Consider the following 13,481-nt stretch of genomic DNA (forward strand, 5'->3'; position numbering starts at 1 on the left):
ATGGAGAAAATGAGGGGAAAATGGGGAAAAAAATGAGGGGAAAAGTGGGAAAAAAAGAATGGAAAACCAGGGAGAAAAGAAGAAAAAAATTGGGGGGAAAGGGGGAAAAAAGGAGGGGGAAAACAGGAAAAAATGGGGGGAAAGGAGGGAAAATGGAGAAAATGAGGGAGAAATCAGGAAAAAATGAGGGGGGGAAATGGGGAAAAATTAAGGAAAAACTGGGGAAAAATTAAAGAAAAACTGGGGGAAAATTAGGGAAAAAGTGGGAAAAAGATTGGAAAACCAGGAGGAAAAGAAGGAAAAACATTGGGGGAAAGGGGGCAAAAATGAGGGGAAAAAAGGGGAGAAAAGGGAGGGAAAATGGAGAAAATGAGGGGGAAATGGGGGAAAAAATTAAGGAAAAACTGGGGGAAAATTAGGGGAAAAGTGGGGAAAAAATGAGGAAAAAGAGGGAAAAAAGATTGGAAAACCAGGGGGAAAAGAAGGGAAAAATTGGGGGAAAGGGGGCAAAAATGAGGGGGAAAACAGGAAAAAATGGGGGGAAAAGGAGGGGAAAATGGAGAAAAAAGAGGGGGGAAATGGGGAAAAAAGAGGGGAAAATGGGAAAAAATTAAGGAAAAACTGGGAAAAATGAGGGGAAATGAGGGGGGAAATGGAAAAAGTGGGGGGGAAATATGGAAAAAACTGGGAAAAATGAGAGAAAACCTGGGGAAAAATTTGAAGAAAAGTGGGGGAAAATGAGGGGGAAACTGGGAAAACAAAACAAAACAAAAGAAACCCCAAAAAACAGGAAAATTAAGGAAAAACTGGGGAAAAAAAAGGGGAAATGAGGGGGGAAAGGAGAAAAACAGGGGGAAAAAGAGGGAAAATTCAGGAAAATATGAGGGGAAAAATGAGGGGGGGGAAGGGAAAAACTGGGGGGGAAAAGAGGGAAAAACAAGGGAAAAATGAGAGGAAAAAAGGGAAAACCAGGAAAAATATGGGAAGATTGGGGGAATTTTGTGGGTTTTGGGGCCAGACACAAAATTCCATGAATGAAAGTGAAGTTTTTTTGGGATTAAAAATGGGGGTTTTGGGAATTCAAGAGGCGTTTTTGGGAACGGGAAGGGGGTTTGGGGGTGGGAGTGGCTTTGTAGGGAGTTAACCTGAATTTTGGGGGAAATGAAAGCAGAAGTTTGGGGAATAAACAAAAATTTCAAGAAAAAAATAAAAAAAGAAATCCGCGTGGAACTCTGGGGACTAAAACCAGATTTTTCTGGGGGGAAAAAAGCGGATTTGGGGGGAATAAATGTGGATATTTTGGGGCTAAAAGTTCATTTCAGAGTAAAAATGAGGATTTTGGGAAGGGGAATCGCGTCTTGGGGGGAAAAAAGGGGGGAATTTGGGGGTTCCTGGAAGAAATTTGGGGGGAAATGGGGGAATTTGGGTGGAATTGTTGGAATTTGGGGGAATTTGCGCGGACTTTGGGACGCCCAAAAATTTGGGAAAACGGACCCGGAAGTGCCGTACGGAGATTTGCCCTCAACAAAGATGGCGGAGGACGCGTCGGCGCTACCCGCCCTCACGCAAGATGGCGGCGCCCTCGACAAAGATGGCGCCGCCCATAACAAAGATGGCGGCCGCATTTAAGTCAAGGAGCGTCTTGCCCTGCACCAAGATGGCGCTTCCGCCCTCACTCCTTTCCCGCGCCGCTTCGCTCTGATTGGCCACGCTTTGCCCGCGCTTCAATTCGATTGGCTCCGCGCCGGGAAGTGGGCGTGGCATCTCCGCATGGTGGCGATGGCGGGCGGCGTGTCCGGGGTGCGTGAGGGGAAGAAATGAAATCCCCCAAATTTGGGGGTCCCGGTGGGGTTTTTGGGGGTCCCGGTGGGGTTTTTGGGGTGTCCCGGCCTCATTGCTGCTTCTCCCGCAGAGGACGGACCCGTTCCCCGGGCCGGCGCCGGTGCCGCGGGCCAGAGTGAAGCGGTTCCTGCGGGGCAGCGAGGAGAAAGCGGTAAAAGCGGGGAGAGGGGGAGTCGTGAGGGGTCCTGAGGGGATTTTGGGGGGATATGAGGAGAACTGGGGGGTCGTGAGGGGATTTGGGGAGTCCTGAGGGGATTTGGAGGGAGATGAGGGGGATTTTGTGGGAAATAGGGTGGATTTGGGGGGTTCTGAGGGGACTTGCGGGACCCTGAGGGGATTTGGGGGTCCTGAGGGGGTTTGAGGGGTTCGGAGGGGATTTTGTGGGAAATGAGGGGATTTGGGGGGGTCCTGAGGAAATTAAAGGGGTCCCTGAAGGGGTATGGGGCATCCTGAGGAGATTTGGGGGATCCTGAGGGGGTTTGTAGGGAAATGAGGGGATTTTTGGGAAATAGGGGGGACTTGGGGGGTTCTGAGGGGATCTGGGGGAACCTGAGTGGATTTTTTGGAGAAATTAGGGGAATTTGTGAGGGGCTCTGAGGGAATTTAGGGGTTTCTGAGGGGATTTTATGGGAAATAGGGGGGATTTATGGGGATCCTGAGGGGATCTGGGGAATCCTGAGGCGATTTGGGGGGATTTAGGGGGTTCTGAGGGGATTTGGGGGATCCTGAGGGGTATATGAGGGGATTTTGTGGGAAATAGGGGGGATTTATGGGGTCCCTGAGGAGATTTGGGGGATCCTGAGGGGATTTATGGGATCCCTGAGGTAATTTGGGGGAATTTGGGGGGTTCTGAGGGGATTTGGGGGATCCTGAGGGGATTTTGGGGGTTCCTGAGGAGATTTTGTGGGAAATAGGGGGGATTTGAGAGGTTCCTGAGGTGATTTGGGAAGATCCTGAGGGGATTTATGGGATCCCTGAGGGGATTTGGGGAGATCCTGAGGGAATTTTTGGGGTTCTGAGGAGATTTGGGGGATCCTGAGGGGATTTATGGGATCCCTGAGGGGATTTGGGGAGATCCTGAGGTAATTTGGGGGAATTTAGGGGGTTCTAAGGAGATTTGGGGATCCTGAGGGGATTTTGGGGGTTTCTGAGGAGATTTTTGTGGGAAATAGGAGGATTTATGGGATCCCTGAGGGAATCTGGGGATTCTAAGGAGATTTGGGGAGATCCTGAGGGGATTTGGGGGGATTTGGGGGGTTCTAAGGAGATTTGGGGGATCCTGAGGGGATTTTGGGTGTTTCTGAGGAGATTTTGTGGGAAATAGGGGGGATTTGTGGGGTTCCTGAGGGATTTGGGGGACCCTGAAGGGATCTGGAGAAGTTCTGAGGGGATTTGGGGGATCCCAGAGGAGATTTGGGAGATCCTGAGGGGATTTTGGCGGTTTCTGAGGGGATTTTGTGGGAACTAGGGGGATTTGTGGGGTTCCTGAGGGGATTTGGGCGACCCTGAAGGGATCTGGAGAAGTTCTGAGGGGATTTGGGGGATCCTGAGGGGATTTTTTGAGGAAAAGGGGGGATTTGTGCTATCCCTGAGGGAATCTGGGGATCCTGTGGGGATTTTGGGGGATCCTGAGGGGATTTGTGCGATCCCTGAGGAGATCTGGGGGATCCTGAGGGGATTTTGGGGGTTTCTGAGGGGATTTTGTGGGAACTAGGGGGGATTTATGGGATCCCTGAGGGAATCTGGGGTTTCTGAGAGGATTTTGGGGGATCCTGAGGGGATTTGTGCGATCCCTGAGGAGATTTGGGGGATCCTGAGGGGATTTTGGGGGTTTCTGAGGGGATTTGGGATCCGGGGGGGATTTTGAGGGGTCCTGGAGGAGATTTGGGTTTTCTGGGGGGTGGAATTTGGGTGGAATTGTTGGAATTTGGGTGGAATTTGAAGGAATTTGGGTGGAATTGTTGGAATTTGGGTGGAATTGTTGGAATTTGGATGGAATTGTTGGGATTTGGGGGTGTTTGGGTGGAATTTTGGGGGTGACCCCTCGTTTCTGCCCTCCCCCAGCCCCGCGCCGTCGCCCCCCGGCTCCGCTGGCACCTGAAAAATTTGGGAATTCGGGAAAATTCGGCGGCGGAAAAAGCGGCGAGATGGGAACCGCTCCTGCCCGAGGAGCCGGGGTGAGGAACCCCAAAAACCCCCCAAAAATCCCCCAAAAATCCCCACGGATTTCGGGAATGGCCCAAAATCCATCGGGAATGGCAGAAAGGAGCCCAAAAATCCCCCAAAATCCATCGGGAATGGCCAAAGGAGCCCAAAAAGCCTCCAAAACCCCCCCAGAAACCCCAAATCCATTGGGAATGTCCCAAAGGAGCCCAAAAGTCCCTCAGAACCTCCCCAAAAACCCCAAAATCCATCAGGAATGGCCCAAAGGAGCCCAAAAATCCTCCAAAACCCCCCAGAAACCCCAAATCCATTGGGAATGTCCCAAAGGAGCCCAAAAGTCCCTCAGAACCTCCCCAAAAACCCCAAAATCCATCAGGAATGGCCCAAAGGAGCCCCAAATCCCCCAAACTCTCCCCAAAACTCCCCAAAAAAACCCAAAATCCATCAGGAATGGCCCAAAGGAGTCCAAAAAACCCCCAAAACCTCCAAAATCCATTGGGAATGGCCCAAAATCCATCAGGAATGGCCCAAAGGAGCCTGAAAATCCCCCAAAAGCCCCAAAATCCATCAGGAATGGCCCAAAGGAGCCTGAAAATCCCCCAAATGCCCCTAAAACCCCCCAAAATCCATCGGGATTGGCCTAAAATCCATCGGGAATGGCCCCGAATCCATCGGGAATGGCCCCAAGGGGCCCAGAAATTCCCCAAAAACCCCCAAAATCCATCGGGATTGGCCCCTAATCCATCGGGAATGGCCCAAAATTCATCGGGATTCGCCCAAAATCCATTGGGAATGGCCCCAAGGAGCCCAAAAATCCCCCAAAAACCCCCAAATCCATCAGGATTGGCCCAAAATCCATCAGGAACGGCCCCAATTTCATCGGGAATGGCCCCGAATCCATTGGGAATGGTTCCAAGGAGCCCAAAAATCCCCCAAAAACCCCCAAATCCATCGGGAGCGGCCCCGAATCCATCGGGAGCGGCCCCGAATCCATCGGGAACGGCCCCAAGGAGCCCAAAAATCCCCCAAACGCCCCCAAACACCCCCGAATCCATCGGGAGCGTCCCCGAATCCATCGGGAGTGGCCCCAAATCCATCAGGAATGGCTCCAAATCCATCGGGAACGGCTCCAAGGAGCCCAAAAATCCCCCAAAAACCCCCAAATCCATCGGGAACGGCCCCAAATCCATCGGGAACGGCCCCAAATCCAGCGGGAATGGCCCAAGGGAACCCAAAAATCCCCCAAACGCCCCCAAACACCCCCGAATCCATCGGGAGCGTCCTCGAATCCATCGGGAGCGGCCCCAAATCCATCAGGAATGGCTCCAAATCCATCGGGAACGGCTCCAAGGAGCCCAAAAATCCCCCAAAAACCCCCGAATCCATCGGGAACGGCCCCGAATCCATCGGGACTGGCCCAGAGGAGCCCAAAAATCCCCCAAACATCCCCCAAAAACCCCCGAATCCATCGGGATTGGCCCCGAATCCATCGGGATTGGCCCCGAATCCATCGGGAACGGCCCCGAATCCATCGGGACTGGCCCAGAGGAGCCCCAAAATCCCCCAAACACCCCCCAAAACCGCCCAAGTGCATCAGGAACGGCCCCGAATCCACGGGGAGCGGCCCCGAGGATCCCGAATTCCCGGAAGGCTGTGGAATTTTCCGGAAGTTTCGGGAACGTTGCGGGTTCCCCGCAGGTTCCTGGAGGCGGAGCCGGGCGAGGACACGGCGCGCATCTCGCAGCGCGACATCGCCGACGCCGTGGACATCGCCAGCGCCGCCAAGGTGGGACACGGGGGGAAAAGATGGGGGTTTGGGGGGGGGAAAACGGGGATTTTGGGGAAAAATGGGGGGTTGGGGGGAAAATGGGGGTTTTGGGAGGGAAAATGGGGATTTTAGGGGAGAAAATGGGGATTTGGGGAGGGAAAATGGGGATTTTAGGGGGGATAAAATGGGAATTTGGGGGAAAAAAAAGGGAATTTTGAGGGGGGGAAATGGGGATTTGGGGGAAAAAAATGAGGGTTTGGGGGGAAAAATGGGGATTTTGGGGGAAAACTGGGGGTTTTGAGGGATAAAATGGGAATTTGGGGGAAAAAATGGGGATTTTAAGGGATAAAATGGGGATTTTGGGGGAAAAATGGGGAGAAAATGGGGATTTTAGGAGGGGAAAATGGGGATTTTGGGGGAAAAATGGGGATTTGGGGGGGAGAAAATGGGGATTTAGGGGGAAGAATGGGGGTTTTAAGGGATAAAATGGGAATTTGGGGGAAAAATGGGGGTTTTCGGGAAAAAATGGGGATTTGGGGGGAGAAAATGGGGGGTTTGGGGGGAAAAAAATTGGGGTTTGGGGGGGAAATGGGGGTGTGGGGAGGGAAAATGGGGATTTTGGGGGGGAAAAAATGGGGATTTTGGGGGAAAAATGGGGGTATTAAGGGGTAAAAAATGGGGATTTTGGGGAAAATGGGGGGTTTGGGGGGAAAAAAATGGGGTGTTTGGGGGGAAAAAATGGGGGTTCTGGGGGGAAAAAAATGGAGTGTTGGGGGAAAAAAATGGGGATTTTGGGGAAAAAATGGGGGTTTTAAGGGATAAAATGGGAATTTGGGGGAAAAAATGTGGGTTTTGGGGAAAAAATGGGGGTTTTAAGGGATAAAAATGGGGATTTGGGGAGGAGAAATGGGGATTTGGGGGAAAAAATGGGGGTTTGGGGGGAAAAAATGGGGATTTTAGGGGAAAAAATGGGGGGTTTAAGGGATAAAAATGGGGATTTTGGGGAAAATTGGGGGTTTAGGGGGAAAAAATGGGGGTTTGGGGGGAAAAAATGGGGGTTTGGGGGAAAAAAATGGGGATTTTGGGGAAAAATGGGGATTTTGGGGGGAAAAAAAATGGGAATTTGGGAGGAAAAATGGGGGTTTGGGGGGAAAATGGGGATTTTGGGTGGGAAAATGGGGATTTTAGGAGGGGAAATGGGGATTTGGGGGAAAAAAAATGGGGATTTTGGGGGTGAAAATTGGAGGTTTTGGGGGAGAAAACAGGGGTTTGGGGAAAAAAATGGGGGTTTGGGGAGGGAAAATGGGGGTTTTGGGGAGGGAAAATGGGAATTTGGGGGAAAAAAATGGGAAATTGGGGGGGAAAGGGAATTTTGGAGGGGAAACATGGGGATTTTAGGGAAAAACCAGAGGTTTTGGGAAAAAATGGAGATTTTTGGGGAGAGAAAAAGGGGATTTTGGGGGGAAAAAAGGGGGATTTTAGGGAGGAAAATGGGGATTTTTGGAGAAAAAATGGGGGTTTGGGGGAAAAAAATGGGGATTTTGGGGGGAAAATGGGGATTTTGGGGGGGGGAAATGGGAATTTTTGGGGGAAAATGAGGATTTTGGGGGAAAATGGGGATTTTGGGAGGAGGAAATGGGAATTTTTCGGGGAAAAAATGGGGATTTTGGGGAAAAATGGGGATTTTGGGGGGAAAATGAGGGGTTTTGGGAGGAGAAGATGGAATTCTGGCGGGAAAAAGGGAATTTTTAGGGGGAAGTCGGGATTTGGGGGGATTTTTGGGGTGAAACGTGGGGGTTTGGGTCTGCAGCACTTTGAGCTGCGCCTGGAGCAGTTCGGGCCCTACCGGCTGGACTACACCCGCACCGGCAGGTGAGCACCAGTACAGACCAGTATAAACCAGTATGGACCAGTATGGACTGATACAGACCACTATAGACCAGTATGGATAGATACAGACCAGTACAGACTGATACAGACCAGTACAAACCAGTACAGACTGATACAGACCAGTATGGACTACACCCGCACCGGCAGGTGAGCACCAGTACAAACCAGTATAAACCAGTATAGACCAGTATGGATAGATACAGACCACTATAGACTGATACAGACCAGTATAAACCAGTATAAACCAGTACAAACCAGCACAGACTGATACAGACCAGTATGGACTACACCCACACCGGCAGGTGAGCACCAGTACAAACCAGTACAAACCAGTATGGACCGGTACGGACCAGTATGGACTGATACACACCAGTATAGACTGATACAGACCAGTATAAACCAGTACAGACTGATACAGACCAGTACAAACCAGTACAGACTGATACAGACCAGTATGGACTACACCTGCACCGGCAGGTGAGCACCAGTATAAACCAGTACAAACCAGTATGGACCGGTACGGACCAGTACAGACTGATACAGACCGGTACAAACCAGTATAGACTGATACAGACCAGTACAAACCAGTACAGACTGATACAGACCAGTATGGACTACACCCGCACCGGCAGGTGAGCACCAGTACAAACCAGTATAAACCAGTATAGACCAGTATGGATAGATACAGACCACTATAGACTGATACAGACCAGTATAAACCAGTATAGACCAGTATGGATAGATACAGACCGCTATAGACTGATACAGACCAGTATAAACCAGTATAGACCAGTATGGATAGATACAGACCACTATAGACTGATACAGACCAGTATAAACCAGTACAAACCAGCACAGACTGATACAGACCAGTATGGATTACACCCGCACCGGCAGGTGAGCACCAGTACAAACCAGTACAAACCAGTATGGACCGGTACGGACCAGTATGGAAGAGTATAGACCAGTATGGATAGATACAGACCAGTATAGACTGATACAGACCAGTACAAACCAGTATGGACTACACCCGCACCGGCAGGTGAGAACCAGTATGGACCAGTACAAACCAGTATAGACCAGTATGGATAGATATAGACCAGTATAGACCAGTATAAACCAGTACAGACTGATACAGACCAGTACAAACCAGTACAGACTGATACATACCAGTATGGACTACACCCGCACCGGCAGGTGAGCACCAGTATGGACCAGTACAAGCCAGTATAGACCGGTACGGACAAGTATGGACTGATACAGACCGGTATAGACTGATACAGACCAGTACAAACCAGCACAGACTGATACAGACCAGTATGGACTACACCCGCACCGGCAGGTGAGAACCAGTATAAACCAGTATAAACCAGTATGGGCTGGTACAGACCAGTACAGACTGATACAGACCGGTACAAACCAGTACAGACTGATACAGACCAGTATGGACTACACCCGCACCGGCAGGTGAGCACCAGTATGGACCAGTATGGACCAGTATGGACCAGTACAGACTGATACAGACCAGTATAGACTGATACAAACCAGTATAAACCAGTATGGACTACACCCGCACCGGCAGGTGAGCACCAGTATAAACCAGTACAAACCAGTATGGACCAGCATAGACCAATATAGACTGATACAGACCAGTATAAACCAGTACAAACCAGTACAGACTGATACAGACCAGTATGGACCAGTACAAACCAGTATAAACCAGTACAGACTGATACAGACCGGTATGGACTACACCCGCACCGGCAGGTGAGGACCAGTACGGACCAGTATGGACCAGTATGGATAGGTACAGACCACTATAGACTGATACAAACCAGTATAAACCAGTATGAACCAGTATGGACCAGTACAGACTGATACAGACCAGTATAAACCAGTACAAACCAGTACAAACCAGTACAGACTGATACAAACCAGTATGGACTACACCCGCACTGGCAGGTGAGGACCAGTACGGACCAGTATAAACCAGTACGGACCAGTATAGACCAGTACAAACCAGTATAGACCAGTATAAACCAGTATGGACCAGTACAGACTGATACAGACCAGTATAGACTGATACAAACCAGTATAAACCAGTATGAACCAGTATAGACCAGTACAGACTGATACAGACCACTATGGACTACACCCGCACTGGCAGGTGAGCACCAGTACAGACCAGTATGGACCAGTATAGACTGACAGAGACCAGTATAAACCAGTACAGACCAGTATGGACCCATAGAAGCAGGTATAGACTGATACAGACCAGTACGGACCAGTACGGACCAGTATAAACCAGTACAGACTGTTACAGATCAGTATAAACCCCTACAGACCAGTATAAACCAGTATGCACCAGTACAGACCAGTATAAACCAGTCCCATCCAAGCCCATCCCAGTCCCTCTGAGTCCCGCCCAGTTCCCTCCCAGTCCCTCCCAGTCCCTCCCAGTTCATCCCAGTCCATCCCAGTTTATCCCAGTCCATCCCAGTTTGTCCCAGTCCATTCCCAGTCCCTCCCAGTCTGTCCCAGTCCATCCCAGTCCCTCCCAGTTTGATCCCAGTCCCTCCCAGTCCGTCCCAGTCCCTCCCAGTCCCTCCCAGTCTGTCCCAGTCCATTCCCAGACCATTCCCAGTCCCTCCCAGTTTGATCCCAGTTCTCTCCCAGTCCATCCCAGTCCCTCCCAGTCCATTCCCAGTCCATCCCAGTCCATTACCAGTCCCTCCCAGTCCATCCCAGTCCCTCCCAGTTTGATCCCAGTCCCTCCCAGTCCCTCCCAGTCCCTCCCAGTCCATTCCCAGTCCCTCCCAGTCCATCCCAGTCCCTCCCAGTCCCCCCCAGTCCGTCCCAGTCCCTCCCAGTTTGTCCCAGTCCCTCCCAGTCCATTCCCAGTCCCTCCCAGTCCCCCCCAGTCCATCCCAATCCCTCCCAGTCCCTCCCAATTTATCCGAGTTCCATCCCAGTCCCTCCCAGTCTGTCCCAGTCCGTCCCAGTCACTCCCAGTTTGCAGGCACCTGTTACTGGGAGGGCTCCGGGGTCACGTGGCCGCCCTGGACTGGGGCTCCCAGTGCTCCCAGTCCCTCCCAGTCCATTCCCAGTCCCCCCCAGTCCCCCCCAGTCCCCCCCAGTCCCTCCCAGTCCATTCCCAGTCCCTCCCAGTCACTCCCAGTCCGTCCCAGTCCGTCCCAGTCCCTCCCAGTCCCTCCCAGTCCATCCCAGTCACTCCCAGTTTGCAGGCACCTGTTGCTGGGAGGGCTCGGGGGTCACGTGGCCGCCCTGGACTGGGGCTCCCAGTGCTCCCAGTTTGATCCCAGTCCCTCCCAGTTTGTCCCAGTCCATTCCCAGTCCCTCCCAGTTTGATCCCAGTTTGTCCCAGTCCCTCCTTGTCCCTCCCAGTCCCTCCCAGTTTGATCCCAGTGCTCCCAGTCCGTCCCAGTCTGTCCCAGTCTGTCCCAGTCCGTCCCAGTCCCTCCCAGTCCGTCCCAGTCCCTCCCAGTCCGTCCCAGTCACTCCCAGTTTGCAGGCACCTGTTACTGGGAGGGCTCCGGGGTCACGTGGCCGCCCTGGACTGGGGCTCCCAGTGCTCCCAGTCCGTCCCAGTCCCTCCCAGTTTGTCCCAGTCCATTCCCAGTCCCTCCCAGTCCCTCCCAGTTTGATCCCAGTTTGTCCCAGTTTGTCCCAGTTTGTCCCAGTTTGTCCCAGTCCCTCCCAGTCCCTCCCAGTTTGATCCCAGTTTGTCCCAGTCCCTCCCAGTCCCTCCCAGTTTGTCCCAGTCCCTCCCAGTCCCTCCCAGTCCCTCCCAGTCCATTCCCAGTCCCTCCCAGTCCATTCCCAGTCCCTCCCAGTCCATTCCCAGTCCATTCCCAGTCCCTCCCGGTTTGTCCCAGTCCGTCCCAGTCCCTCCCAGTCTGTCCCAGTCCATCCCAGTCACTCCCAGTTTGCAGGCACCTGTTACTGGGCGGGCTCCGGGGTCACGTGGCCGCCCTGGACTGGGCCCAGCGGCGCCTCCTGAGCGAGTTCAACGTCATGGAGCCCCTGCGGGACCTCAGGTGGGACTGGGACGGACTGGGAGGGACTGGGAATGGACTGGGGGGCACTGGGAATGGACTGGGGGGGACTGGGAATGGACTGGGGGGGACTGGGAGGGACTGGGAATGGACTGGGAGGGACTGGGAATGGACTGGGAGGGACTGGGGGGGACTGGGGGGGACTGGGGGGGATTGGGACCAACTGGGAATGGACTGGGAGCACTGGGACAAACTGGGTGGGACTGGGAATGAACTGGGAGGGACTGGGAGCACTGGGACAAACTGGGAGCACTGGGACAGACTGGGGGGGACTGGGAATGGACTGGGGGAGATTGGGACGGACTGGGAATGGACTGGGAGCACTGGGGGGGGACTGGGAGGGATTGGGACGGACTGGGAATGAACTGGGAGGGACTGGGAGCACTGGGAGGGACTGGGATGGACTGGGAATGGACTGGGAGGGACTGGGATGGACTGGGATGGACTGGGGGGGACTGGGACAAAGTGGGGGGGACTGGGAATGGACTGGAATGGACTGGGAGTGACTGGGATGGACTGGGAATGGACTGGGAGGGACTGGGAGGGACTGGGATGGACTGGGATGGACTGGGAATGGACTGGGAGGGACTGGGAGGGACTGTGAGTGACTGTGAGTGACTGGGATGGACTGGGGGGGACTGGGATGGACTGGGAGTGACTGGGATGGACTGGGACGGGCTGGGAATGGACTGGGAGGGACTGGGAATGGACTGGGACGGACTGGGATGGACTGGGAGGTTCTGGGTCCATTTTTGGTTCTAAAGTTCTCTTTTCGCCCCAAACCCCCATTTTTCCCCCAAATTCCCTCTTCTTCCTCCCATAAAATCCCTGTTATTTTCCCCCGAAAACCCCAATTTTTTCCCTAAAACTCCCAATTTTCCCGCAAAAAATCCCCATTTTCCCCCTAAAACCCCCATTTTTCCCCTAAAATCCCCATTTCCCCCCCAAAATCCCAATTTTCCCCCCCCAAACCCCCATTTTCCCCCCCAACCCCCCCATTTTCCCCTCAAATCCCCGTTTTTTCCTCCAAAAATTCTCATTTTTCTCTCCTAAAACCCCCAATTCCCCCCTAAAATCCCCGTTTTCCCCCCAAACCCCCCATTTTCCCCCCTTAAATCCCATTTCCCCCCCTTAAATCCCATTTCCCCCCCCAAAATCCCAATTTTTCCCCCCTTAAATCCCATTTTTTCCCCCAAACCCCCCATTTTCCCCCCCAAAATCCCCATTTTCCCCCCCAAAATCCCCATTTTCCCCCCCAAAATCCCCATTTTTCCCCCTAAAATCCCCATTTTTCCCCCAAACCCCCATTTTCCCCCCCAAACCCCCCATTTTTCCCCCCAAATTCCCTCTTTTTCCTCCCATAAAATCCCTATTATTTTCCTCTGAAACCCCCCATTTTCCCCCCAAAATCCCAATTTTTCCCCCTAAAACCCCCATTTTCCCCCCAAACCCCCCATTTTTCCCCAAATCCCCCTTTTTCCCCCCCAAAATCCCCGTGTCCCTGCAGGTGGCTGCACTCGGAGGCGCTGCTGGCGGTGGCGCAGCGCCGCTGGCTGCACGTCTACGACAGCCAGGGGCTGGAGATCCACGTGCTGCGCGGCTTCCAGGGAATCCTGCGCATGGAATTCCTGCCCTACCACTTCCTGCTGGCTGCCGTGGTCAGTGCTGGGGAGAAAATCCCAAAATTTGGGGGAAAAACGGCCGATTTTGGGCAAAAATCCCCATTTTTGGCTGATTTTTGC

General features: G+C 52.7%; 1 protein-coding gene across 1 annotated transcript in view; it reads left to right on the plus strand.

The window, feature by feature from the left end:
* Positions 1-1,763: 1,763 nt before the first annotated feature.
* WDR46 (WD repeat domain 46) overlaps positions 1,764-13,481 on the plus strand; it is a 13,233-nt gene continuing 1,515 nt past the window's right edge. The window contains exons 1-7 of the mRNA XM_038126310.1: positions 1,764-1,800; positions 1,913-1,993; positions 3,907-4,019; positions 5,704-5,791; positions 7,584-7,645; positions 11,617-11,721; positions 13,247-13,450. Coding sequence (XP_037982238.1) covers positions 1,771-1,800; positions 1,913-1,993; positions 3,907-4,019; positions 5,704-5,791; positions 7,584-7,645; positions 11,617-11,721; positions 13,247-13,450 — 683 coding nt within the window. The 5' untranslated portion in view covers positions 1,764-1,770. The remainder of the gene's footprint in view (positions 1,801-1,912; positions 1,994-3,906; positions 4,020-5,703; positions 5,792-7,583; positions 7,646-11,616; positions 11,722-13,246; positions 13,451-13,481) is intronic.

This window comes from Motacilla alba, unplaced genomic scaffold, assembly GCF_015832195.1.
Source record: "Motacilla alba alba isolate MOTALB_02 unplaced genomic scaffold, Motacilla_alba_V1.0_pri HiC_scaffold_34, whole genome shotgun sequence".
In the NCBI taxonomy this organism is placed as follows: domain Eukaryota; kingdom Metazoa; phylum Chordata; class Aves; order Passeriformes; family Motacillidae; genus Motacilla; species Motacilla alba.